This window comes from Dendrobates tinctorius, unplaced genomic scaffold, assembly GCF_039654945.1.
Source record: "Dendrobates tinctorius isolate UK_male_01 unplaced genomic scaffold, ASM3965494v1 ptg000019l, whole genome shotgun sequence".
In the NCBI taxonomy this organism is placed as follows: Eukaryota; Metazoa; Chordata; class Amphibia; order Anura; family Dendrobatidae; genus Dendrobates; species Dendrobates tinctorius.
The window spans coordinates 33,143,502-33,170,567 of NW_027361687.1; the positions used below are offsets into that span (position 1 = coordinate 33,143,502).

At 43.8% G+C, this 27,066-nt stretch overlaps 2 protein-coding genes across 7 annotated transcripts in view; one reads left to right on the forward strand and one right to left on the reverse strand.

Moving 5' to 3' along the window:
- The window catches only part of KCNN3 (potassium calcium-activated channel subfamily N member 3), a 217,832-nt gene that overhangs the window by 69,971 nt on the left and 120,795 nt on the right, over positions 1-27,066 (reverse strand). Inside the window, exon 1 of one of the 6 annotated variants that reach the window (XM_073566853.1) lies at positions 11,295-11,351. The exons of 1 other annotated variant lie outside the window; for it this stretch is intronic. Coding sequence is in view for 1 of the 5 variants with exons in the window: in XM_073566849.1 (XP_073422950.1) it covers positions 11,012-11,104 (93 nt within the window). In the remaining 4 variants the exon portion in view is untranslated. 4 more of the 6 variants (XM_073566849.1, XM_073566851.1, XM_073566850.1 and 1 more) reach the window with 4 other exon arrangements.
- LOC141083095 (uncharacterized) overlaps positions 21,883-27,066 on the forward strand; it is a 64,001-nt gene continuing 58,817 nt past the window's right edge. The window contains exons 1-3 of the mRNA XM_073567283.1: positions 21,883-22,066; positions 22,422-22,575; positions 22,665-22,978. Of these exons, the coding sequence (XP_073423384.1) occupies positions 21,883-22,066; positions 22,422-22,575; positions 22,665-22,978 (652 nt within the window). The remainder of the gene's footprint in view (positions 22,067-22,421; positions 22,576-22,664; positions 22,979-27,066) is intronic.

The following is a 27,066-nucleotide window of genomic DNA, read 5'->3' on the forward strand; positions in this document are numbered from 1 at the left end:
CAACAGAAGTCTTCCTAGTCCTGGCCGTCCAGCCAAGCTGAGCAATTGTGGGAGAAAAGCCTTGTTGAGAGAGGTAAAGAAGAACCCCAAGATCACTGTGGCTGAGCTCCACAGATGCAGTAGGGAGATGGGAGAAAGTTCCACAAAGTAAACTATCACTGCAGGCGTCCACCAGTCGACTCTTTATGGCAGAGTGGCCCTCAGTGCAATACATATGAAAGCCCGCATAGAGTTTGCTAAAAAAACACATGAAGGACTCCCAGACTATGAGAAATAAGATTCTCTGGTCTGATGAGACGAATGTAGAACTTTTTGGTGATAATACTAAGCGATATGTGTGGAGAAAACCAGGCACTGCTCATCACCTGCCCAATACAATCCCAACAGTGAAACATGGTGGTGGCAGCATCATGCTGTGGGGGTGTTTTTCAGCTGTAGGGACAGGACGACTGGTTGCAATTGAAGGAAACATGAATGCAGCCAAGTACAGAGATATCCTGGATGAAAACCTCTTCCAGAGTGCTCTGGAAGTCAGACTTGGCCAAAGGTTCACCTTCCAACAAGACAATGCCCTTAAGCTCACAGCTAAAATAACAAAGGAGTGGCTTCAGAACAACTCTGTGACCATTCTTGACTGGCCCAGCCAGAGCCCTGACCTAAACCCAATTGAGCATCTCTGGAGAACCTGAAAATGGCTGTGCACCAACGTTCACCTTCCAACCTGACGGAACTGGAGAGGATCTACAAGGAAGAATGGCAGAGGATCCCCAAATCCAGGTGTGAAAAACTTGTTGCATCATTCCCCTGTACTAGTTCAAAAGGGTGCTTCTACGCAATACTAAGCAAAGGGTCTGAATACTTATGACCATGTGATATTTCAGTTTTTCTTTTTTAATAAATTTGCAAAGATTTCTACATTTCTGTTTTTTTATGTCAAGATAGGGTGCAGAGTGTACATTTATGAGAAAAAAATGAACTTTTTAAATTTACCAAATGGCTGCAATGAAACAAAAAGTGAAAAATTTAAAGGGGTATGAATACTTTCCATACCCACTGAAGATCATGCACTGATTAAAAAATGATGTCTCATATATGATAAAGAAGACATGTAGTAAATTTTAGTTATATCACAAAAATAGTTAATAAATATCTTGTTTAAGGGCATAAAAATTAAAAGTTTGAAAGTTGAGAAATTTTAAAAATGTTTGCCAAAATTCCGATATTTTTACATATAAACACAAAAAATATTGACCTAAATTTACGACTAACATGAAGAACAATATGTCACGAAAAAATATTCTCAGAATCACTGATATCCATTGAAGCGTTCCAGAGTTATCACATAAAGTGACACTGGTCAAAATTGCTATATTTGGCCTGGTCAGGAAGGTGAAAACAGGTTGAGTTGTAAAGGGGTTAAGGTCACTAGGTAAATTATGGCCTGCACCTTCCCAGGTTCCATCTTAACCCCTTCAGCCAATACAATGAACCCCAAGAACAATATTTTTTAAACAGATTAAGTACATTTCTCCAATTTGACAAAGAATCTTCCCTAAACTTTTGTAAAATAAAACGAGTACATTCACAGTGCAAATCCAAATCAGGGGAAAAATGTGACTATCATCAAGGTACACCACAATAAACCTTCTGATACAATCAGAAAATATATCAGTCAAAGTTTTCAAAAACTGCTAGTGCATGGATTAACCCAAAAGGCATGACAAGATTTTCAAGTAGACCCTCAGACATTAAAAATATATATTTTTTTCCAGTTAGCCACAGTAAGCTGATTACATAGGTTGGGAGTAACTGGAAGTCGGTAAGTATTTTTAACCTGTAATTTTGTTTAATTTGTGGAAATAGAGCCAAAAACAGAGGCCCCATCTTTCTTTTTAACAAAGCAAAACCCAGCATCTACAGGTTGGGGGGGGGGGGAGAAGGATATGACCCTTCAGTAAACATATTCTTTCATGGCGGTACGTTCAGGACCTGATAAATTATACAGGCGAGCTTTAGATAATTTGGCATTAGGGTTAAGATTAATAGCGCAGATATAATAAGCATGATGGGGAGGAAAAATCTATGCCTCTTTTTCCAAGAAAACATCTCTGAAATCTTTCAGGTACTACGGTAGATCCTCCAGACTTGCGAAGCAAATTTGTACGGAACTAAGACATTTCTTATGACAGCTGCAGCTGCTATTAACAATATCCTTCTGACATCAGTCAATAACAGTATTTTTGAATATGCAGCCATGAAAACCCCTATACCAACCCAACAGGCAAATTATCGAAAACATAGCAGGAGATGGACTCACAGTGAAGTGTTCCCTTATTAAGTGTGAATTCCACCATTACCAGTTGGACAAGGTTCTGACGTATCGGTGTCCTGTCAATGGCAACAAGTTGAATGGGTTTTTCCAACCTAACTGTCCCTATTCCTATTCTCAAGACCACTCCTGCATCAATAAAGTTGGAGGTAGACCCACAATCAATGAAAGCTACTACTGATAATGACTGGTTTTGGAAAAGTAGTTCCACATTTAGCAGTACTTTATCTGAGGAGTAAAAAGCCTGAAAGTCTGGGTGACCTCTTTGACAATCACTCAGAATTAAGTAATTTGTCAATGGCTTGCTTGCTTGAGGGCATATTGAGCAATCAATGGAAAAATGCCCAGCGCAACCACAGTAAGACAGAGTCCAATATTGCACCAATGTCTCCTCTCAACGGTCCGAGAGCTGGCAACTACAACTTCCATTGACTCCACCTAAGTTAGGTGGAAAGATTCGAAGGAAATTACCAAAATCTCTTGCCGCTCATCACGTTTCTCCCAAATCCTTAGACCCAACTAAGTGACGGCTTTCCCCAAGGAACAGGGTGGAGTATGAGAGCCAAAGCGTCCTTAAGTATATCCGAAAGGCCTCGTCAAAACTGACACCTGAGAGCTGCATCATTTCTCAGAACTTCAGTGGACCATTGCAGGAACTCTGTACTAGAGTCCTCAGCGGTGTGGCCGCCCTGTGTCAGGTTCATAATCTTTACCTCTGCGACCAGGATTCTGTCTGGTTCGTTGTAGATTAAATGAAAAAACCCTGCTATAATTAAATAAGTAAAAAGCAAAAGTGCATTTAAATCATAGAGTTCTTAGTAATACTGTATTTGATCAAACATAGCATAAAAGCCATCCCACCCTCAGCAAGGTGACTCTGTGGTCGGGGCGGTCCTACACTGTCTAGTACAGTCATATGTAAAAGTTTGGGCACCCCTATTAATGTTAACCTTTTTTCTTTATAACAATTTTGGTTTTTGCAACAGGTATTTCAGTTTCATATATCTAATAACTGATGGACTCAGTTATATTTCTGGATTCAAATGAGGTTTATTGTACTAACAGAAAATGTGCAATCTGCATTTAAACAAAATTTGACCGGTGCAAAAGTATGGGCACCCTTATCATTTTCTTGATTTGAACACTCCTAACTACTTTTTACTGACTTCCTGAAGCACTAAATTGGTTTTGTAACCTCATTGATCTTTGAACTTCATAGCCAGGTGTATCAAATCATGAGAAAAGGTATTTAAAGTGGCCACTTGCAAGTAGTTCTCCTATTTGATTCTCCTATGAAGAGTGGCATCATGAACTCCTCAAAACAACTCTCAAATGATCTGAAAACAAAGATTATTCAACATAGCTTTTCAGGGGAAGGATACAAAAAGTTGTCTCAGAGATTTAACCAGTCAGTTTCCACTGTGAGGAACATAGTAAGGAAATGGAAGAACACAGGTACAGTTCTTGTTAAGCCCAGAAGTGGCAGGCCAAGAAAAATATCAGAAAGGCAGAGAAGAAGAATGGTGAGAACAGTCAAAGACAATCCACAGACCACCTCCAAAGACCTGCAGCATCATCTTGCTGCAGATGGTGTCACTGTGCATCGGTCAACAATACAGCGCATGCATAACGCCTTTTTGTATGACCAAACAACTCAATCTTTGTTTCATCAGTTCACAGGACCTTCTTCCAAAATGTATCTGGCTTGTCCAAATGTGCTTTTGCATACCTCAGGTGACTCTGTTTGTGGCGTGCTTGCAGAAACGGCTTCTTTCGCATCACTCTCCCATACAGCTTTTCCTTGTGCAAAGTGCGCTGTATTGTTGACTGATGCACAGTGACACCATCTGCAGCAAGATGATGCTGCAGGTCTTTGGAGGTGGTCTGTGGATTGTCCTTGACTGTTCTCACCATTCTTCTTCTCTGCCTTTCTGATAGTTTTCTTGGCCTGCCACTTCTGGGCTTAACAAGAACTGTACCTGTGTTCTTCCATTTCCTTACTATGTTCCTCACAGTGGAAACTGACTGGTTAAATCTCTGAGACAACTTTTTGTATCCTTCCCCTGAAAAGCTATGTTGAATAATCTTTGTTTTCAGATCATTTGAGAGTTGTTTTGAGGAGCCCATGATGCCACTCTTCATAGGAGAATCAAATAGGAGAACTACTTGCAAGTGGCCACTTTAAATACCTTTTCTCATGATTTGATACACCTGGCTATGAAGTTCAAAGATCAATGAGGTTACAAAACCAATTTAGCGCTTCAGGAAGTCAGTAAAAAGTAGTTAGGAGTGTTCAAATCAAGAAAATGATAAGGGTGACCATACTTTTGCACCCGTCAAATTTTGTTTAAATGCAGATTGCACATTTTCTGTTAGTACAATAAACCTCATTTGAATCCAGAAATATAACTGAGTCCATCAGTTATTAGATATATGAAACTGAAATACCTGTTGCAAAAAACAAAATTGTTATAAAGAAAAAAGGTTAAAATTAATAGGGGTGCCCAAACTTTTACATATGACTGTATTAATAACCTTATCATGTGTCAAAGTTGATGTCTGTGTGAATAAGGGCAGACAAGGACCGGGTCCCAACCACTGGACACCAGTCAGGGGAAGCCTTTAAATACAATTTCCAGCTCAGGAGAGGGAGGCCACACACCAGCTTGCACAAAATGCAAAAATACAAAGAAAAAACACAAAAATTGAGCTTGGTTTGGTACACATGCAGCATATAAATGCATCTTCACATGGCCAAAAAGCATACAAAACCTACAAAAGACAAAATGAAAAAAACCCTGCTATAATTAAATAAGTAAAAAGCAAAAGTGCATTTAAATCATACAGAGTTCTTAGTAATACTGTATTTGATCAAATATAGCATAAAAGCTGTCCCACCATCGACAAGGTGACTCTGTGGTTGGGGCGGTCCTACACTGTCTAGTATTAATAACCTTATCATGTGTCAAAATTGACATCTGTGGTCCCAACCACTGGACAACAGTCAGGGGAAGCCACACCCCAGCTTGCAGGGTTTTTTTCATTTTGTCTTTTGTAGGTTTTGCATGCTTTTTGGCCATGTGAACATGCATTTATATGCTGCATGTGTACCAACTCAAACCAAGCTGAATTTTTGTGTTTTTTCGTTGTAGATTAAGCTTAAGGTGTCAAAAAAGCATTAACAGATGACTTCTGGGGATTGATGTGATAAAGAAAATTCCCAAGTCTGAGGAACCCCTCACAGTAAAGACATGATTATTTCCACTCGCTGGGACTCATTCCCTGATGCCTGGGGTCGCAGGATGAATGAAAAAAACCCTGCAAGCTGGTGTGTGGCCTCCCTCTCCTGAACTGGAAATTGTATTTAAAGGCTTCCCCTGACTGATGTCCAGTGGTTGGGACCCGGTCCTTGTCTGCCCTTATTCACACAGATGTCAATTTTGACACATGATAAGGTTATTAATACTAGACAGTGTAGGGCCGCCCCAACCACAGAGTCACCTTGTCGATGGTGGGACAGCTTTTATGCTATGTTTGATCAAATACAGTATTACTAAGAACTCTGTATGATTTAATGCACTTTTGCTTTTTACTTATTTAATTATAGGAGGGTTTTTTTCATTTTGTCTTTTGTAGGTTTTGTATGCTTTTTGGCCATGTGAACATGCATTTATATGCTGCATTTGTACCAACTCAAACCAAGCTCAATTTTTGTGTTTTTTCATTGTAGATTAAGCCTAAGGTGTCAAAAAAAGCATCAACAGATGACTTCTGGGGCTTGATGTGATAAAGAAAATTCCCAAGTCTGAGGAACCCCTCACAGTAAAGACATGATTATTTCCACTCGCTGGGACTCATTCCCTGATGCCTGGGGTCGCAGGATACAAAATAGCCCATCACTCTCCCAGAACACTTTAAACAGGTCTTTCTACCCTGAAAATTTGTCAGTAAAGGCCATAACTGGTTCGGGAGAAATCAAATGCACATCAGAGATACTGCTGGCTGTTGAGAGCTATGAAAAGTTTTCGTCAAACTAATCATCTAACCCTGAAACAGATATTGCAATGATTCAAGACTATGGTACTCCTTCGCCAGATCCTGAATCATCTGCTTCAAATTTTCCACCTAGTCAGAGAGCGTGTTGACAGGGTCCATACTAGTGAAAAAGACAAATGTATGGGTCAATTGTAATGTGACGCTAGTCATTACTCAGAGACAAGCTGCAAGGCTCGATAGCTAAAAGGTCTGAGATCAAAAGCCAGAAGGGTACGTCATAGACAGAGGGGTGAGACAAAGACATAATCAGGTCACAGTTCAGGGTCAGAGTTCCAAGAGGGTAGCGGATGATGACAAACAGGCTAGGCAAACGTAAGGTCGAAGGCAAATCCAAGGTTTAGTAACAGAGATCAGCACACAAGACTAGGAGCACAGAGCACCTCTTGAGCAAAGCTACAATTGACAGTAATTTAAGGCAGCGAGCTGGCTAAATGGGCAGGTAATTACTCCAAACAGGAGACACATGGATGAAGCCCTGGCCCTGATTGGACTGCTAAACTGTCACTCAAGACACTGACAGCTCAACATGCCCCAGCATCTGATTCGACTGCTGAGCTGTCCATCACTACAGTGACAGCTCAGTATGTCTCTTTCCTAGATTGGACAACAGAACTGTCATTCACTGTGTCCAGACACACTGCTAGGAGGAATCATGACAATATTCCTGTACATAGGAAGCAATATTATAATACTGTAGTTATTTTCTTGTACATAGGGGGATGTGTTATAATAATATTTCTGTACATAGGGGGCAGTATTATAGTAGTTTTATTCTTGTATATGGAGGACAGCATTATAGTAGTTATATTCTTGTAAATAGGAGCAGTATTATAGTAGTTATATTCTTGTACATAGGGGGCAGTATTATAGTAGTTATATTCTTGTACATAGGAACAGTATTATAGTAGTTATATTCCTGTACATAGGGGCAGTATTATAGTAGTTATATTCTTGTACATAGGATCAGTATTATAGTAGTTATATTCTTGTACATAGGGGCAGTATTATAGTAGTTATATTCTTGTACATAGGGGCAGTATTATAGTAGTTATATTCTTGTACATAGGAGCAGTATTATAGTAGTTATATTCTTGTACATAGGGGCAGTATTATAGTAGTTATATTCTTGTACATAGGGGGCAGTATTATAGTAGCTATTTTCTTGTACATAGGGGGGAAGTGTTATAATTATATTTCTGTACATAGGGGCAGTATAATAGTAGCTTTATTCTTGTATATGGGGGACAGTATTATAGTAGTTATATTCTTGTACATAGAAACAGTATTATCATAGTTATAATCTTGTACATAGTGGCAGTATTATAGTAGTTACATTCTTGTACATAGGGGGCAGTATTATAGTAGTTATATTCTTGTACATAGGGGGCAGTATTATAGTAGTTATATTCTTGTACATAGGAGGAGTATTATAGTAGTTATATTCTTGTACATAGGGGTGGTATTATAGTAGTTATATTCTTGTACATAGGGGCAGTATTATTGTAGTTATTGTGACATGAGTCACTATAGTAATAATTAGTCCAAGAAAGGGAGAGAAAGACTACAATAACAGATAGTACATATATACAGTATAAACACTACTTACTGAATAAGTAAAGGGAGGTGAAACAATCCGAGGTCAGGTCCAGGAAATGGCGCTGTACAACAAGGGGAAGTCAAAGACGAAATCCAATTCACGAGCCGAGGTCAGGAAAACCAGAAAGACACGACAGTTTACAGGGAGCAGGCACAAGAAAAGTCAGGTCACAGGGAAAGAGTCTAAGTCCGGGAAGGGAATAAAGTCAGGCTGGGTCAGGCACAGAGCACAGAGGGATCAGTCATAGGGTATGCTTCCATCATGGTCCGGATTACATCAGGATTAGCTGCGGATTGAACTCTGCGTACTGCCACAGCATTAAATCCGCAGCGTCCAGATGTTACAGCATAGTGGAGGGGACTTTAAGAAATCCAGTCTCCACTATGCGTGCACTAAAACGCGGGTGACACACCCACAAATCCGGACATGCAGCGTGTCTTGATAGAACGCAGCATGTCTATTTATCTTACAGAGGCGCTCCATCTCAAGATAAATAACCCAGTCTATGGATATGATTGTTCTGTCCCCACATGAGGCGAATGGAGGTGTAGTTGATTGGGGCTGGGAGAGATTCCTACCTTCCGTTTCCTCAATGCAGAGCAGACAGGACTATTGTTGCTGTTTTGCTGTTCATGTGTCCGGAGAGATGATACACAACAGATTTTGTGAAGTCCAGACTTGTTTACTTGGAGATCTGGACATACAGCATATGATTGGTAATGCAGTAGATTCTCCAGACGTGCAGATGTAGCGACCAAAGTGATACAGCCATGTGTGTGCAGCAAGGTGTGCAGCAAATTGGTAGCAAGTTGGAGCAAGGTGATTCAGCAAATTGTGGTAAAAAAAACTGATGCCTTTCACAGCCTGGTAAGCATGCCTCTCCCGGGTGAAAATGAAACTAGAATGGCCACCAACAGGAAGAGAAGGAGTACCTGACCCAGAAGAGGAAGGCATGTACTAGAATTAATTAGCTGCAGGCTGCTGTACAGAAAAAGACCAGCAGGTGGCAGCAGACCAAATGCAAGGCTGTACACAAAGAATGGTAACATAACACAATCTATATAAAGCATATAAGAATAACTTTAGATGGAACACCACAATGATGCAGTGATTCTGCATGTGTTCAATGAACACTTGCGGAATCACCGCGCGTACAACAGGGGGTGGCGCTTTGGGCAGAACGGGCTTTCCGCTACGTCCAAAGTGCAGGGATTCCGGACCATGGAAACATACCCTTACATAGGCAGCAGTTAGTGTACAATTGACACTGGATGGAGGAGCTAGCATGCTTAAGGCTATGTGCACACGCTGCGGATTTATAGCGGATTTTTCCGTGCGGATCTGCAGGTAAAACCGCAGGTAAAGTGACCTGCGGTTTTCCTGCTGATTGGCCAGCGGTTTTCCCCTGCGGTTTGACACCTGGACAATGGAACAGGTGTCAAACCACAGCGGAATCCGCAGAAAGAATTGACATGTCAATTCTTTCTGCAGATTTAAAACTGCAGCTTTTCCGCAGTGAAAAAACGGCAGCATGTGCACAGCGGATTGTAAATCCCATAGACTTACTTGGTACTGTACACTGTCTGTGGAACTGCTGCGGGTCCGCAGGGCCAAATTAGCTGCGGATCCACAGCAGAATCCGCAGCGTGTGCACATACCCTTAGTAGAGGACTAATCAAGGGAGGTGAACACAGATGATTGCAGCCCAGACCCAGCACAACCAAAACAGACTGACACCCTCCATACAAAAGTAACATAGCAGACAGGAACAGTGTGGAGATCATTACAGTTATATTCTTGTACATAAGGAGAAGTATTATATTAGTTATATCCTTTGTGAGGCACTGACTGAGGTCATATGCAAGGGTCGCTATGCGTCCCTCAGGATGTGCAAAGAAGCATACTGAGGCCGCGGAGTGCATTGCAGTCACAAGCATAGCTGTTATTGCAATCTCTATATATAAAACTAAATGTGTGTGTGTGTGTCTGTGTATCACCAACCAATCACGAAGCATCTTTCATTTCAACAGAGCTGTTCAAAAGAAGCTGAGCTATGATTGGTTGCTATGAGCAACAGTTTTCCTTGCAACCAATCACTAACCATCTCTCATTTCACCAGAGCAGGTTAAAGAAGCTGAGCTGTGATTGGTTGCTATGAGCAAGTTTTCCCACTTGACAACACCTCAGCAGACATAGACATGGTGGGAGAAATCTAGGATTCCCTGGAACATAAGCTCCCAGCCATTGTCTGCCCCCAGAAAGGAGCAGAGAGCACATGACAAAAATGAATCGCCCCTCCTGTGCCCATATACATATCCTCCATCATATAGGCACATCTTCCCTCTTAAAGGGATCATTATGATGGAAGTCAGAGCAAATCCATCTAGCGCTTTGGTTTTGACCCCAGGCCTCTCTTAAAGGGATCTCCGGTATGGAAGTTAGGACTGTTCCACTCAGCTCTGGGGTTCTGACCCCAGTTTCTCTTAAAGGGATCATTGGTATGGAATTTAGGGCAAATCCACTCTGCACTTTGGTACTGACCCCAGGCCTTTCTTAAAGGGATCTCCGGTATGGAAGTCAGGGCAATTGCCTTCAAATGCTCTGGTACTGACCCCATGCTCTCTTAAAGGGATCTGCTGTATGGAAGTTAGGGCAAATCCCTCAGTGCTCTGATTCTCACCCCAGGGTTCTATTAAAGGGATCATTGGTATGCAAGTTACGGCAAATCCACTCTGCGCTTTGGTACTGACCCCAGGCCTCTCTTAAAGGGATCTCCGGTATGGAAGTTAAGGAAAATCACTCAGCACACTGATTCTCACCCCAGACTTCTATTAAAGGGATCATTGGTATGGAAGACAGGACAAATCCACTCAGCGCTCTGGTTCTGATGCCAGGCCTCTCTTAAATGGATCCCCGGTATGGAAGTTAGGGCAATTCCACTCAGCGTTCTGGTTCTGACCCCAGGCTCTCTTAAAGGGATCCCCGGTATGGAAGTCAGGGCAATTGCCTTCAAATGCTCTGGTACTGACCACTGGCTCTCTTAAAGGGATCTTCTGTATGGAAGTTAGAGCAAATCCCTCAGCGCTCTGATTCTGACCCCAGGGTTCTATTAAAGGGATCATTGGTATGCAAGTCAGGTCAGGGCAAATCCACTCAGCGCTCTGGTTCTGACCCAAGACCCCTCTTAAAGGGATCCCCGGTATGGAAGTTAAGGCAAATCCACTGAGCGCTCTGGTTCTGACCCAAGGCCCCTCTTAAAGGGATCCCCGGTATGGAAGTGAGGGAAAATCCACTCTGCGCTTTGGTACTGACCCCAGGCCTCTCTTAAAGGGATCTCCGATATGGAAGTTATGGTAAATCCCTCATCGGTCTGATTCTCACCCCAGGCTTCTATTAAAGGGATCATTGGTATGGAAGTCAGGACAAATCCACTCAGCGCTCTGGTTCTGACACCAGGCCTCTCTTAAAGGGATCCCCGGTGTGGACCGTTCCACTTAGCGCTCTGGTTCTGACCCCAGGCTGATGGGATGATGTGGGATATTAGGGGTAGTTGTCCGGTGGCTCTGGCTGACGGGACGATGTGGGATATTAGGAGTAGTAGTCCGGTGGCTCTGGCTGATGGGATGATGTGTGATATTAGGGGGCAGTAGTCCGGTGGCTCTGGCTGATGGGATTATGTGGGATATTAGGAGTAGTAGTCCGGTGGCTCTGGCTGAAGGGAAGATGTGGGATATTAGGGGTAGTAGTCCGGTGTCTCTGGCTGACGGGACGATGTGGGATATTAGGAGTACTAGTCCGGTGGCTCTGGCTGACGGGATGATGTGGGATATTAGAGGTAGTAATCCAGTGGCTCTGACGGGATGATGTGGGATATTAGGGGTAGTAGTCCGGTAGCTCTGGCTGATGGGATGATTTGGGATGTTATAGGGAATGTGGCTATGTGGAGAGGGCAGGGCTCTACACTCAGCTTTATATATATATAGTCATTATAATTTGTTCTAACTACGGTAACCGTAGTTAGTTACTATGCCCGGACAGCGCCGGGCTCTTCAGCTAGTGCAGAATAAAAGTGAGTGTTGGTCTTGGCAAGATATTTGTCCAAGGCAGATTTAGGAAAACCTGCCATGGGCTTTTGTTTTTGAAACGAACAACAGGAAGGTAGTGGTGCGCTCCGTTTCCTCCCCTTGCCAGGTTTTCCATGTGGCCTACGGCCACAGGTTGATAGTAAAAAACCCCTGCAACAGAGGGTTGGGTGTGTCAGTGTGGAGTTTACAGGATCCAGAGCAGACGACTCTGCAAAAGCGCAACCTGTGTGAGGGAACACAGTGCCAAGCGGAGCAAACTCCTGGCACCCCGCAGCATAATACGGTGGTGCAGTCACACTCGGCAAATGGACACATTTATGAACTGTTGTTTTCCGTCTGCAATCTGTAGGACACGGTTTGTTTTTTTTGTAAGTTTTGGACATTAAAACTACGTTTACTTTGAACTTTCCTGGGTCACTGCCTCATCACTGCACAGTGAGGACACCGCTGCACTACATTTTGTGTATAGGGGGCAGTATTATAGTAGTTATATTCTTGTACATAGGGGCAGTATTATAGTAGTTATATTCTTCTACATAGGGGGCAGTATTATAGTAGTTATATTCTTGTACATAGAGGGATATGTTATAGTAGTTATATTCTTGTCCATAGGAATCGTATTATAGAAGCTATATTCTTGTACATAGTAGCAGTATTAGGCCGGGGTCACACTAGCGAGAAATACGGACGAGTGCGAGGCGCTAAAAGCACGCATTAGGCTGGTTTCACATTTGCGTTTTTTAGCGCTGGAAAAAAACGCATACCTGCGCATGCGTTTTTTCCCCTATATTTAACATGGGTGCGCATACCTGCGCGCTGGTAAGCGCATGTATGCGATTTTCATGCGCTGCGTTTTTTTGGGGTGTGCGTTGGTATTTTCCAGACGCAGCATGTTGCATTTTTGGGCCCTGCAAAAAAGCGCATGCGCACATATGCGCACGTTTTGCGCTAAAAATGGCCATTATAGCCTATGGATGCGCATATGTGCGCACTGGCATGCTCATGTATGCGTTTTTTTTGCATATGCGTTTTTTTTTGTTAACCATGGAATTTAGGGGTTTGGGTTAGAGTTAGGGTTAGTCAAGGGGGTTTAGGGTTAGGGTTATGGTCAGGGTCAGGGTTAGGGTTGGGGTTTGGGTCAGGGTTAGGGTTAAGTATGGTTTGGTTAAGGGTTAGGGTCAGGGTTAGGGTCAGGATTAGGGTTAAGTTTGGTTTTGTTAAGGGTTAGGGTCAGGGTTAGGGTCAGGGTTAGGGTCAGGATTAGGGTTAAGTATGGTTTGGTTAAGGGTTAGGGTCAGGGTTAGGGTCAGGATTAGGGTTAAGTATGGTTTGGTTAAGGGTTAGGGTCAGGGTTAGGGTTAGGGTTAGGGTTAAGTATGGTTTGGTTAAGGGTTAGGGTCAGGGTTAGGGTTAGGGTTAAGTATGGTTTGGTTAAGGGTTAGGGTCAGGGTTAGGGTTAGGGTTAGGGTTAAGTATGGTTTGGTTAAGGGTTAGGGTCAGGGTTAGGGTCAGGATTAGGGTTAAGTATGGTTTGGTTAAGGGTTAGGGTCAGGGTTAGGGTCAGGATTAGGGTTAAGTATGGTTTGGTTAAGGGTTAGGGTCAGGGTTAGGGTTAGGGTCAGGGTTAGGGTTAAGTATGGTTTTGTTAAGGGTTAGGGTCAGGGTCAAGGTTAGGGTCAGGGTCAGGGTTAGGGTTAGGGTCAGGGTTAGGGTTAGGGTCAGGGTTAGGGTTAGGGTTAGGGTTAGTTAGGGTTTAGGGTTTGGGTTAGGGTTAAGTATGATTTGGTTAGGGTTAGGGTCAGGGTTAGGGTTAGGGTTAGGGTCAGGGTTAGGGTTAGTAAAGTCATGGTTTGGGTAGTGTGAGGGGCCACCTAAAAATGTTGGAAAAAAACGCAAACGCGGTAAAAACGCACTAAAAACGCATACAAACGCATAAAAACGCTGCGTTTTTTTCATGCATGCTCATAAAAATGCTTGAAAAAAGCGCAGCAGTTGTATGCTTATGTATGCGTTTTTTCAATGCGTTTTTTGCGGGAAAAACGCGCTGCAAAAAAAAGCAAGTGTGAAACTAGCCTTAGACACGGACCAATAATTCTCTATGGGGTACCTCGCACCAGCCGTATATTTCTCATCCGTGTTCTACGGTCCGTGCCAATCGCAGCATGCTGCGATTGTCAGCGCACTTAAGGCCGTAGTACGCCAATGCAAGTCTATGGGTGCGCAAAAAATATGGATTACACACGGACCACACGTGTGACCTGCGAGAAATACGCAGGTCTTTTGGCTGGTGACAGGAAATGGGCCAATCCATCAAGAAGCCTAGACTTGCAAATGAGCTCAAAAAGCGCTCCAGACATCCAGGAAGTACGCTGTTGTGAGTTCATTTTCCCCTTCACCATTGAGGTCTGATGAACTCCCTCTTCTGGTGAAGGAAGGTAGTGAGGCTGATTACCAAACAGCTGAGCAGAATGATGATGACTGGGTGACTGGAATTGCTGACTGGATATAAGGCAGCCGACGCCCTTCTGCCTTGCGGGTGATTTCTCTGAGGGATTCTTGGAGACCAGTCTGATTCCTGCTCCTCAAAAGCTAAGTTTTCTGCTCTGCTTTTTGCATTTTTGTTTTGGTTTGGTTTTGCCTTGTTTTGCTGGATTTCTGCTATTCCCTGCTGGGGTGAGCTGAATTCCTTTTTGCTCTGTCTTCAGAAAATACCTGGGTACTGATATAGTCTTTTTGAAGCCTAGCGTCTTCAGGGCTTTTTTCCCTATCAGTCTGTTGTGTCTTGTTTCGATAGGGTTTTTGCGGATTGCAGACAGCAGCTTTTCTATTCTGTCCTATTTAGTTAGCTTGGGCCCCATCATTTGCTCAGCCTATCGTTCTATCTGTGTGAGTGTTTTTTCTTCTTGCTTCACTGTCATTATATGTTGGGGGCTGCCTATTGCTTTGGGGTCTGCTCTGGGGCAGTTTAGATTTCCCTTTCTGTCTTTAGGCTATGTAGTTCTCCGGCTATGATCGAGGGGTCTAGGGCTCCGTAGGAACCCCCCACGGCTACTGCTAGTTGTTGTTGTTAGGTTCAGGGGTCTGCAATCCGATAGCTGCCAACTTCTCTGGTTTTCTGGATTTAGCTAGTATTTCTGTTTTTGCCTCCTATGGTGACTCATTCATAACAGAATCACCCGCCATACCACAGATCCTAGGGTACTCAATAGCAGGAAAGAATTGTTAAAAAAAGAAAAAGTGTGTATATTTTTTCCTCTATATCTCTGAGGCAGTAGGGGGAATTTTTTTTCTCTCAATGGAGATAAAGCAATTGTCTGATTGTGTGGAGCAGCTCGCTGCGGAAGTGCGGGGAATTTCCGCCTATCTTACTCATTCACATGCTGCTGAACCAAAGATCCCCACTCCTGATGTGTTTTTTGGGGATCGGTCTAAATTTTTGAATTTCAAAAATAATTGTAAATTATTTTTTGCCTTGAAGCCTAACTCGTCAGGCACCTCCGCGCAGCAGGTTAAAATTGTCATCTCTTTGCTGCGTGGCAATCCCCAGGATTGGGCGTTTTCTTTGAAACCAGATGATCCTATTCTGACTAATGTGAACGCATTTTTTCAAGCCTTGGAGTTGTTGTATGACGAACCTAATGCTATTGATCAGGCTGAAAAGACCCTGTTGGCATTGAGTCAGGGTCGAGATTCTGCAGAATTGTACTGTCAAAAATTCCGAAAGTGGGCGGTCCTTACTACCTGGAATGATAATGCCTTGGCAGCTCTCTTTCGGAAGGGTTTGTCAGAAGCCGTAAAAGATACTATGGTGGGATTTCCTGTTCCCTCTGGTCTTGACGATTCTATGTCATTAGCCATTCAGGTTGATCGGCGTTTACGTGAACGCAGGACTGCACGAGAGGTGTTGCCACCTGTTGAACAAGTGTCTGAAACTATGCAGTGTGATAGAGTTTTGTCCAGGGAGCAACGTCAGGAGTTCAGAAGGCGTGATAAGCGGTGTTTTTTTTGTGGAGATGCCTCGCATATTATTTCTGTCTGTCCAAAACGAGAGAAATGTTTTGCACACACGTTTTCTGTGGGTGGTGTTCAACCTAAGTTTCTTCTGGCAATTACTCTGATCTGCTCCCTGTCCACATTTTCCGCCAAGGCTTTTGTGGATTCGGGAGCAGCCCTGAACCTAATGGACTTGGATTTTGCTAAACGTTGTGGATTTCCGATGACACCTCTGCGGACACCTATCCCTTTGAGGGGGATTGATGCTACTCCTTTGGCGAAAAATAAACTTCAGTTTTGGACCCAGGTGGTAATGCGGGTTGCGCCAGACCATCAAGAAAATTGCAGATTTTTGGTGTTGCATAATTTGCATGATACCATTGTTCTGGGGTTTCCCTGGTTGCAAATTTATAATCCAGTTTTGGATTGGAAATCTGTGTGTGTGGTGAGTTGGGGTTGTCGGTGTGCCCTTAGTGAGGCTCCGGTTTTTTCCACCTCTCCTCAGTCGCATGATGTTCCTGACTATTTGGCGGACTTTTATGATGTATTTAGTGAAAATGAGTCTGCGTCTTTGCCTCCTCATAGGAGTTATGACTGTGCAATTGAACTGAGCCCGGGGTGTAAATTTCCCAAGGGTCAGCTCCTCAATTTATCTGTACCCGAACACGAGGCTATGCGATCCTATATTAAGGAGGCGTTGGAGAAGGGTCATATTAGACCATCCTCTTCACCCTGAGGTGCTGGTTTTTTTTTCGTGGCCAAAAAGGATGGTTCATTAAGGCCTTGTATTGATTATCGTGCCCTCAACAAAATTACTATTAAATATCGGTATCCGTTACCCCTGATTTCGGATCTATTCTCCAGAGTTAAAGGTGCTTGCTGGTTTACCAAGCTTGACCTCAGGGGGCGTATAATCTTATCCGCATTAAGCATGGGGATGAATGGAAGACGGCGTTTAATACTCCGGAGGGACATTTTGAGTACCTGGTGATGCCTTTTGGGCTCACTAATGCCCCTTCTGTCTTCCAGTGCTTCATGAACGACATTTTCCGAGACTTTGTGGATAAATTTTTGATTATCTATCTGGATGATATTTTGATCTTCTCCAAGGATTGGGATTCTCATGTGGAACATGTTCGGACTGTGTTCCGGATCTTGAGGGAGAATTCCCTGTATGTCAAAGGATCGAAATGCCTTTTTGGGGTACAGAGGATTTCATTTTTGAGATTTATTTTGTCTCCGTCAACTATTGAAATGGACCCGGCCAAGGTACAGGCCATTTATTATTGGGTTCAGCCCACTTCTTTGAAGGCCCTCCAGAAGTTTTTGGGTTTTGCTAATTTTTATCGGAAATTTATAGCAAAATTTTCTAGTATTGCCAAGCCATTGACTGATCTGACTAAAAAGGGTGCTGATGTGTTGAATTGGTCTCCAGAGGCTGTTTCTTCCTTTCAGGAGCTGAAGCGAAGATTCACTTCTGCCCCGGTTTTGCGGCAACCTGGTGTCTCACTCCCGTTCCAGGTAGAGGTGGATGCTTCTGAGATTGGTGCAGGAGCTGTTTTGTCCCAAAAGGATCCTGTAACATCTAAAATGAATCCCTGTGCTTTCTTTTCCCGAAAGTTCTCTCCATCTGAACGTAACTATGATGTGGGGAATCGGAACTGTTAGCCATGAAATTGGCATTTGAGGAGTGGAGACATTGGTTGGAGGGAGCTAAACATCAAGTCGTGGTCCTCACTGACCACAAGAATTTGATTTACCTGGAGTCGGTCAAATGCTTGAACCCTAGACAGGCTAGGTGGGCCTTGTTTTTTACACGTTTTGATTTTGTGGTCTCTTTTCTTCCTGGCACTAAGAATGTCAAGGCAGACGCCCTCTCTAGGAACTTCTTTGCTGATTCTCCTGTGGTGACCAAGCCTGCTACCATCTTAGGCGAAGGGGTAGTTCTTTCTGCCATCTCGCCCGATTTGAGACGTGCTCTGGAAGAGTTCCAGGAGGACAAACCTGAGCGTTGTCCCAGTGGAAAGTTGTATGTTCCTGACCAGTGGAAGAAGAGAGTGATGTCTGAAGTTCATTGCTCTGCATTGGCTGGTCATCCAGGTATTTTTGGTACTAGAGATCTGGTGAGTCGGTCTTTTTGGTGGCCCTCCTTGTCTCGTGATGTCAGGAATTTTGTGCAGTCCTGTGGGACTTGCTCCCGGTATAAACCTTGTTCTCGCTCTAGTGGGTTGCTGATGCCTTTGCCGGTCCCCAGGAGGCCATGGACCCATATTTCAATGGATTTCATCTCTGATATGCCTGTCTCTCAGAGAATGACTGTTATTTGGGTGATTTGTGATAGGTTCTCTAAGATGGCTCATCTTGTACCACTCCCTAAGTTGCCATCTTCCTCTGAGTTGGTGCCCCTGTTTTTGCAACAGGTGGTTCGCTTGCACGGGATTCCTGAGAACATTGTATCTGACAGAGGAGTTCAGTTTGTGTCTAGATTTTGGAGGACTTTCTGTTCCAAGCTGGGAATTCAGTTGTCCTTCTCCTCTGCTTTTCATCCTCAGACCAATGGGCAGACGGAGAGAACAAACCAGACCTTGGAGTCGTATTTGAGATGTTTTATTTCCGCTGATCAGGATGATTGGGTTTCATTTTTGCCCTTGGCCGAATTTGCTTTAAATAATAGAGTTAGTTCTGCCACTTTGATGTCACCTTTTTTTTGTAACTTTGGGTTTCATCCTCGATTTTCTTCAGGGCAGGTGGAGCCTTCTGCCTGCCCAGGTGTTGACACTGTGGTGGAGAGAATGCACCAGATCTGGTACCAAGTGGTGGATAAGTTTTCTCTCTCCCAGGAAAAGGCCCAGCGGTTTTCCAACCGACATAGGACCATTTGTCCCCAGTTTAAGGTTGGTGATATGGTTTGGTTATCATCAAAAAATATCGCTATGAAGGTGGCTTCTCCTAAGTTTAAGCCTAGATTTATTGGACCTTACAAGATTTTGGAGATTATTAATCCGGTCTGTTATGATTGAGTCACCGTAGGAGGCAAAAACAGAAATGCTAGCTAAGTCCAGAAAACCAGAGAGGTTGGCAGCTATCGGATTGCAGACCCCTGATCCTATCACAACAACTAACAGTAGCCGTGGGGGGTTCCTACGATGCCCTAGACCCCTCGATCACAGCTGGAGAATTAAATAGGCCTAAAGAAAGAAAGGGGAAATCTAAACTGCCCCAGAGCAGACCCCAAAGCAATAGGCAGCCCCCAACATATAATGACGGTGAAGCAAGATGAAAACACTAACACAGACAGAAAGATAGACTGAGCAAAGACGGGGCCCAAGCTAACTAGATAGGAAAGGACAGGAAGGCTGCTGTCTGCAATCCGTGAAAAACCCTATGAAAATAAGAGCCAACAGACTGACAGTGAAAAAGGCCCTGAAGACGCTAGGCTTCAAAAAAAGCTATGTCAGTACTCAGGAATATTCTGAAGACAGAGCAACCGGCAAAAGGAGATTCAGCTCACCCCAGCAGGGAATGGCAGAATCCAGAAAAGCAAGGAAAACAAAAACAAAACACAAATGCTAACAGGCAAAGCAGAAAACTTAGCTTTAGAGGAGCAGGAATCAGACTGGTGTCCTAGAAGTCCACAGAGAAATCACCCGCAGGGCAGAAGGGCGTCGGCAGCCTTATATCCAGTCAGTGACTCCACTCAGCCAGTCATCCTCATTAGGCTCAGGTGCCTGATAATCAGGCTCATTACCTTCCTTTACCAGAATAGGGAGTTCACCAGACCTCAGTGACGAAGGGGAAAATGAACTCACAACACCGGTCTCTTTTCGTTTGGCTCTTCCTGTCACATTTAAAATCCATAATGTGCTTCATAAGTCCTTGTTGAAGAGGTTTGTTGAACCAGTTGTTCCTGGGGTGGCACCTCCGAACCCTGTATTGGTTGAAGGTAACATGGAATATGAGGTAGATAAGATACTGGATTCCCGTCTGGCTAGACGGAGACTCCAGTATTTGGTTAAGTGGAAGGGTTATGGTCAGGAGGATAATTCCTGGGTCTCTGCCTCTGATATTCATGCCAAAAGATTGGTGCGTGCCTTTCATCGGGCTCACCCTGATCGTCCTGGTGGCGTGGATGAGGGTTTGGTGACCCCACCTCAAGGGGGAGGTACTGTGGTGAGTTCATTTTCCCCTTCACCATTGAGGTCTGATGTACTCCCTCTGGTGAAGGAAGGTAGTGAGACTGATTACCAAACAGCTGAGCAGAATGATGATGACTGGGTGACTGGAATTGCTGACTGGATATTAGGCAGCCGACGCCCTTCTGCCTTGCGGGTGATTTCTCTGAGGGATTCTTGGAGACCAGTCTGATTCCTGCTCCTCAAAAGCTAAGTTTTCTGCTCTGCTTTTTGCATTTTTGTTTTGGTTTTGTTTTGCCTTGTTTTGCTGGATTTCTGCTATTCCCTGCTGGGGTGAGCTGAATTCCTTTTTGCTCTGTCTTCAGAAAATACCTGGGTACTGATATAGTCTTTTTGAAGCCTAGCGTCTCTAGAATCCGCCCTTTTCTCACTATGGAAACAACAAAAACCCTCACTGTTACATTGATCCACTCTCGCCTGGATTACTGCAACACTCTATTAATTGGCCTCCCCGTCACTCGACTATCCCCTCTCCAGTCCATATTTAATGCAGCGGCCAGGATCGTCCATCTGGGTAATCGGTACTCGGACGCGTCCGCTCTTCGCCAGTCCTTACATTGGCTGCCCATTCATTATAGGATCCAATTCAAAGTACTTGTTCTCACCCACAAAGCTCTCCACAGTGCGGCACCCCCTTACATCTCTTCTCTCATTTCTGTCTATCGGCCTAGCCGATCGCTGCTCTCTGCAAACGACTTTCGACTAACCTCTGCACTAATCCGTACCTCCCACTCCCGACTCCAAGACTTCTCCCGTGCTGCTCCTATCCTCTGGAATGCTCTACCCCAAGAAATCAGGACTATCCACAATTTGCATAGTTTTAGGCGCTCCCTCAAAACACACCTGTTCAGAGCGGCCTATCACATTCAGTAATCAAAGTCATTCTCTGTGTAGCCCATTCACTATCTCCATCCATCCTTCACTCCCGCAAGATGGCTGGACCTTCATTGTAAATACACCATTGTAAATACACACCTGTACTCTGTATCTCCCTCACCTCATTGTAGATTGTAAGCTCTCACGAGCAGGGTCGTCTTATTTCGTCTTATTTTGCTTTAATTATTGTATTGTTAGCGTTGTTACTTATGACTTGTGTTTTGAAACTGTTAAACTGTAAAGCGCTGTGGAATATGTTGGCGCTATATAAATAAAGATTATTATTATTATTATTATTAGCGCCTTCAGGGCTTTTTTCCCTATCAGTCTGTTGTCTCTTGTTTCGATAGGGTTTTGGCGGATTGCAGACAGCAGCTTTTCTATCCTGTCCTATTTAGTTAGCTTGGGCCCCAACATTTGCTCAGCCTATCTTTCTATCTGTGTGAGTGTTTTTTCTTCTTGCTTCACTGTCATTATATGTTGGGGGCTGCCTATTGCTTTGGGGTCTGCTCTGGGGCAGTTTAGATTTCCCTTTCTGTCTTTAGGCTATGTAGTTCTCTGGCTATGATCGAGGGGTCTAGGGCTCCGTAGGAACCCCCCACGGCTACTGCTAGTTGTTGTTGTTAGGTTTAGCGGTCTGCAATCCGATAGCTGCCAACTTCTCTGGTTTTCTGGACTTAGCTAGTATTTCTGTTTTTGCCTCCTACGGTGACTCATTCATAACAGTATGCCTCCACAGAGTACAGCAGCATCATGGAGTCCACTTACATTAATGTGGAAATGTTAATAGTCCTGGTGCAGGAGCGTCCCGAACTATGGGACCAACGTGATGCCCATTATGCCAACCGGGCAAGAAAGGAGGCGTCATGGAGGCGTATATGTAGGCAGATATTCCATGACTTTGGTGATCGGCCATGTGAGGAGCAGCAGAAAATTCGTAAGTACAAGCCAAAAAATGAGTAAAAGTACCGCACAACAAAAAATGAATATAGAATCAGCACTCCCCTTCCTGTGCTTGTAGTTTTTTCCTCATGAGGCCGTTAGATTTGGATGTGACACGTGGTTTCACACAGCCATAATTTGGGTTTAGGCCACAAGCTCCTCATCCTCCTAGACAAATTATTAAGTGTAGCTACTTGATACATCAACTAAAGAGACCCTGTGTATCTGCCCAATTAGATATGCCACCATGGGTAGAAAGCACACCCCAGAAGGCCCCATGCCTAGACTACTGGTAGCAAATGTGACCTATCAAATATGTGAATTTGACAATATTTCCTGTCACATTGCAGTGGATGATGTGATGAGACGCTGGCGAAGCATCCGGGAGCAATACCGCCGGGAACGTCAGCAGCGGTCCAGGAGTGGGGATGCTGGCTACGTGAAACGCAAATATATATATTATGACCGCCTCTCCTTCCTCGCCCCAATTCTGGATCTGAGACCGTAAGTAGATACCTCACACCACATTACACAGATACTTTACAGGGCCAAAAATAGGTATTCATTTTTGGCGCTGTTCTATTTCTTCACAGAACTCAGTCCAACCTTACGGACAGAGGCACTGGCTCGGAAACCAACCCCATCATTGATCCTGGGTCTGCAGGGGAAGAGGTGGCTGGCCCATCTTCTCCCCCTACTAGGAGCAGGGGTGAGGAATCAAGTCAGAATGTTCCATTGTCTGCGCCCCAAAGCCCACCACCAGGACCATCTGGTGCTGCTGCTGCATCAGCAACAGCAGAGGATCAGGGCAATATCAGCAGCAGCCCAACTGGCCACATCCGGGGCTCCCCTCAGCCTGCTGCCACATCCCGGCGAGGAAGAAGCCGAAGACAGCAAATACCTGCCCGTGATACCCGCACTAATGTGGACACTGGGGTCCTCAATTATTTAGCCAGAGTAAACACTGATGATGGGGAGGAGGCATACTCTCGCAGTCTGGCCAATTATCTCCGTGCCATTTCCAGTGAGGTCAGGCTCCGTACTAGAGGATGCTTTCAGATCCTGCTTGATGCCTGCACATACCCCAATACGCCCTACGAATTATTTGAATATATTGAGAGGTGGCAGCTTTCACCAAGAAATCTAATGCGCCTTAGGCACCCCCCACAAATGCAAGCTCAAGCAGGATCTGAGGATCCTCAAATGCGTAGGCCTACACCTCACCCCCTTCCTCCCACTACCCAACCTTCAATTCAGCCGCCACAAATGTCAGTCTCTAGCCAACCCCACCAATATGGCCACTTGTTCCCACCCAGTGTTGGAGGCTGGTCCCAACCTGGTTGGGGACGATATGGCTATATTGGTGGGTATGAGCTACGTGCCTACCACAGCCAACAAGAGGCCCCTCCCCATTATTACTCTGGCCAGTACCCCCAACATTCCCAGGAGGCAGGACAATTCCCACATCATGGGCATCAGTATGGCCCCACACAGGGTGATGTTGGGCATAGTATACAGCAGCAACCCCAGGCTGCTCTTCCACGTTCTCCTTCCCCAACGTATGAGAATTTATAAGTATGTGGCCACAATCAGTCTGATGGCTGGACATGTCCAGTGCGGTTTCACTGGTGCTCCAAATACAAATCCAAAGAAAAAAACAGGTGTTCTCCATCACCAAACTTTGTTTAAAAATTGAACATTCACATTTTTCCACAATGTTTTCCAATCATATTAATAATCCATCATGACAGGCAAGGCTACCTCACGCCTTTCAGACAGATATTACATGTCTTTACAAAAGAGAATATTTAACCGCGCTATACTGTAAAGTCAAAGGCTGAAAATACACTACTCACTTGCTAATGCCTAGAAAAGGTGTGCTGGCCTTAGTGAAGTAGTCACCTTTTTTGCAAGCAATCTATAGTAACAAATCAAGGCGACCAGCCTTCATAATATCACGCTCTCTCTGTCTTAACAAGTGAGTATTGTTTTTTCATCCTTTCACTTGACCAGTATAGCATGGTTAAATATTGTCTGTTCTACAGGCATCTAATATCTGTCTGAAAGGCGTGAGGTAGCCTTGCCTGTCATGGTGGAATATTAATATGATTGGAAAACATTCTGAAGAAATGTGAGTGTTATCTTTTAGCATTAATTTTGTTGATGGAGCTCACCTCTTTTTTCCTTTGTATTGAAATATTCTCATGCAGCAATGTTGCTATTGCCTAATTTTTTTTTGTGTTATGTTATATAATGTTACTTTTCAAAAAAGTTTTATAATGCAAAAAGGGCAATTTGGCCCATTGCCAAAATTTTCATATGGCAATATTATGTTTGCCTTTAAGAGAAAAAAAGCAAAAAGGCAAAACTAAAAATTTGTCTACTACAGTTAACATCTCTGTGCGATTTCTCAAAAACCCTGTCAACATTGCAATGAAACAGTCATAGAATCAGAAGGGGTTGAGTTATATATATTTAGACACACTTAAAGAAGCAAATTATAACATAGACACAGCATGTTCTTGCCAAGAAGTTGCCCCCTCAGGTGAGATAAAGTAATTAGTGAAAATATCACGCACTTTGAGGCCAGAGAGCGGTCTACGTTGAGGATTCATAGGTGGTCTCACCCTGCGCACATTGTCCGGCCTACACACAACATCAGCAGAGGAGGAACAATCATGTATCCTGGTGAAGTTATGAAGAACCACACAGGCTTTCACAACTTCCTTAACATTTTGTTCACTCAACTGAATGGCAGACTGGAGTACCTGCCATTTGGCACCAAGAATGCCAAAGGAACACTCCACCAGTCGCCTAGCACGTGATAGGCGCAAGTTAAAAATTCTGCGCCTGTGGTCAAGGTTGCGCCGGAGATATGGCCTCATGACATTGCGCGATAACTGAAACGCCTCATCTGCCCAAGGACATAAGGGACTGATTCTTGAGTGGAGCCCTCTTAGCTGGCGTGGTGGTGGTAGATCCAACTGGTTGGTGCGTAGCCGCCAAGCCATTATGGAAGTATTGAAGACTCTAGAGTCTCCCGTCCTTCCATGGGCCCCAATGTCAACAATTATAAACTTGTATTGAGGGTCTGCCAGAGCCAACAATACAACAGAAAAGTATTGTTTATAATTGAAGAATTGGGAGCCAGAGTTCGGCGGCTTACACACCAGGATATGTTTGCCATCCAGGGCCCCAATACAATTAGGAAACTGGCATTCCTCCTCAAAGTCCCTTGATATCCTCAACCAGTCTTCCATCCTGGGCTCGGGCATGACGAGTTGATGTAGTCTTGACCATATTTCACTACATGTTGACCTCACTATGCCAGAAATGGTAGATCTTCCAATGAGAAACTCATGGTGGAGGGCAGCATAAGACAGGCCAGTGGACAGGAAGCTGAAGAACAACAGAAATGGATAATTTTAGAATGCATAAAGTCCAAAAACATCAGTTACATGCCGACCAAACTTGGTAGGAATTGAGATAGAATAACACACACATATTTGGTTGCACAATGACTAAGTGATATGCAGTACATATTAGACCTAACATTCTGGTGTGTAAGTTGAACCATATTTGGACTAAGATGAGGGCATTAAACTTAGTCCAAGAAGGCAAAAAAACATACTTTAGCCCACACATTATGAACATAGAGAATGTGGTTGTGTAGTACATACCGTATTGTGAGTAGAAGTCGCTCCTCTGCAGATATAGCTTTGCGCATCCTTGTGTCCTGAAAGGTTATCCCAGGGCGCACTGTCTCCAAGAGTCGGTCAAATGTGGAAATGCTCATGCGACAGTATTGGTAAAATTTCACTGGATGCTCCCGCAGAGAAAAATAGAGGCAGTGAAAATGACCTCTTGAGTCGTTGCCTCAAAAGTGGATGGACCCACATGCGTCTCCTCCTCCGCGGATCCACTATCACTGGGTATGGTTGCCCAAAGCGCCGTGACAAAAGCCAGTTGAAGAGAACCTGCTCAGTTGTATTGAAACTCAGACCCTCTGCAATGTTGCACATACAACAGCAACACACCTAGTGAAAGCAAGGTCACAAATGGACAGTATGGAGGCAGCCACCTGTTCCTGAGGCAATAAATAGGGTGCAGGCTAATGATTTAAATAGTTAGCAGGCCTCAAAACCGTTAAATGTCCATTTTGCAAGGCTGCGAGAAAATCTCGCCATACGGATTGCATACGGATGCCATACAGATTACATACGGATGCTCACATGCGCAAAATACGCGACCGCACTTTGCTTACGGATGACCTACGGAGCACTATTTAGGGGTCATTCATCTGTATTACTCCTGTAAACTACGGACCATATTTTGCGTTGTTTAGTGTGACCCCAGCCTTATAGTAGTTATATTATTGTACATAGGGGCAGTATTATAGTAGTTATATTCTTGTACATGGGGGCAGTATTATAGTGGTTATATTCTAGCACATAGGGGCAGTATCATAGTAGTTATATTCTTGTACATGGGGGCAGTATTATAGTAGTTATATTCTTGTACATAGGGGCAGTATTATAGCAGTAATATTCTTGTACATAGGGGCAGTATTACAGTAGTTATACTCTTGTACTTAGGAGTAGTATTATAGTAGTTATATTCTTGTACATAGGGGCAGTATTATAGTAGTTATATTCTTGTACATAGGAGCAGTATTATAGTATATTCTTGTATATAGGAGTAGTATTATAGTAGTTATATTCTTGCACATAGGGGCAGTATTAGAGTAGTTACCGTATATTCTTGAACATAGGGGGCAGTATTATAGTAGTTATATTCTTGTACATAAGGTACAGTATTATAGTAGTTATATTCTTGTACATAGGAGAAAGTATTATAGTAGTTATATTCCTGTACATAGGGAGCAGTATTATAGTAGTTATATTCTTGTACATAGGGGCAGTATTATAGTAGTTTTATTCTTGTGCGTATGGGACAGTATTAAAGTAGTTATATTCTTGTACATAGGGTCAGTGT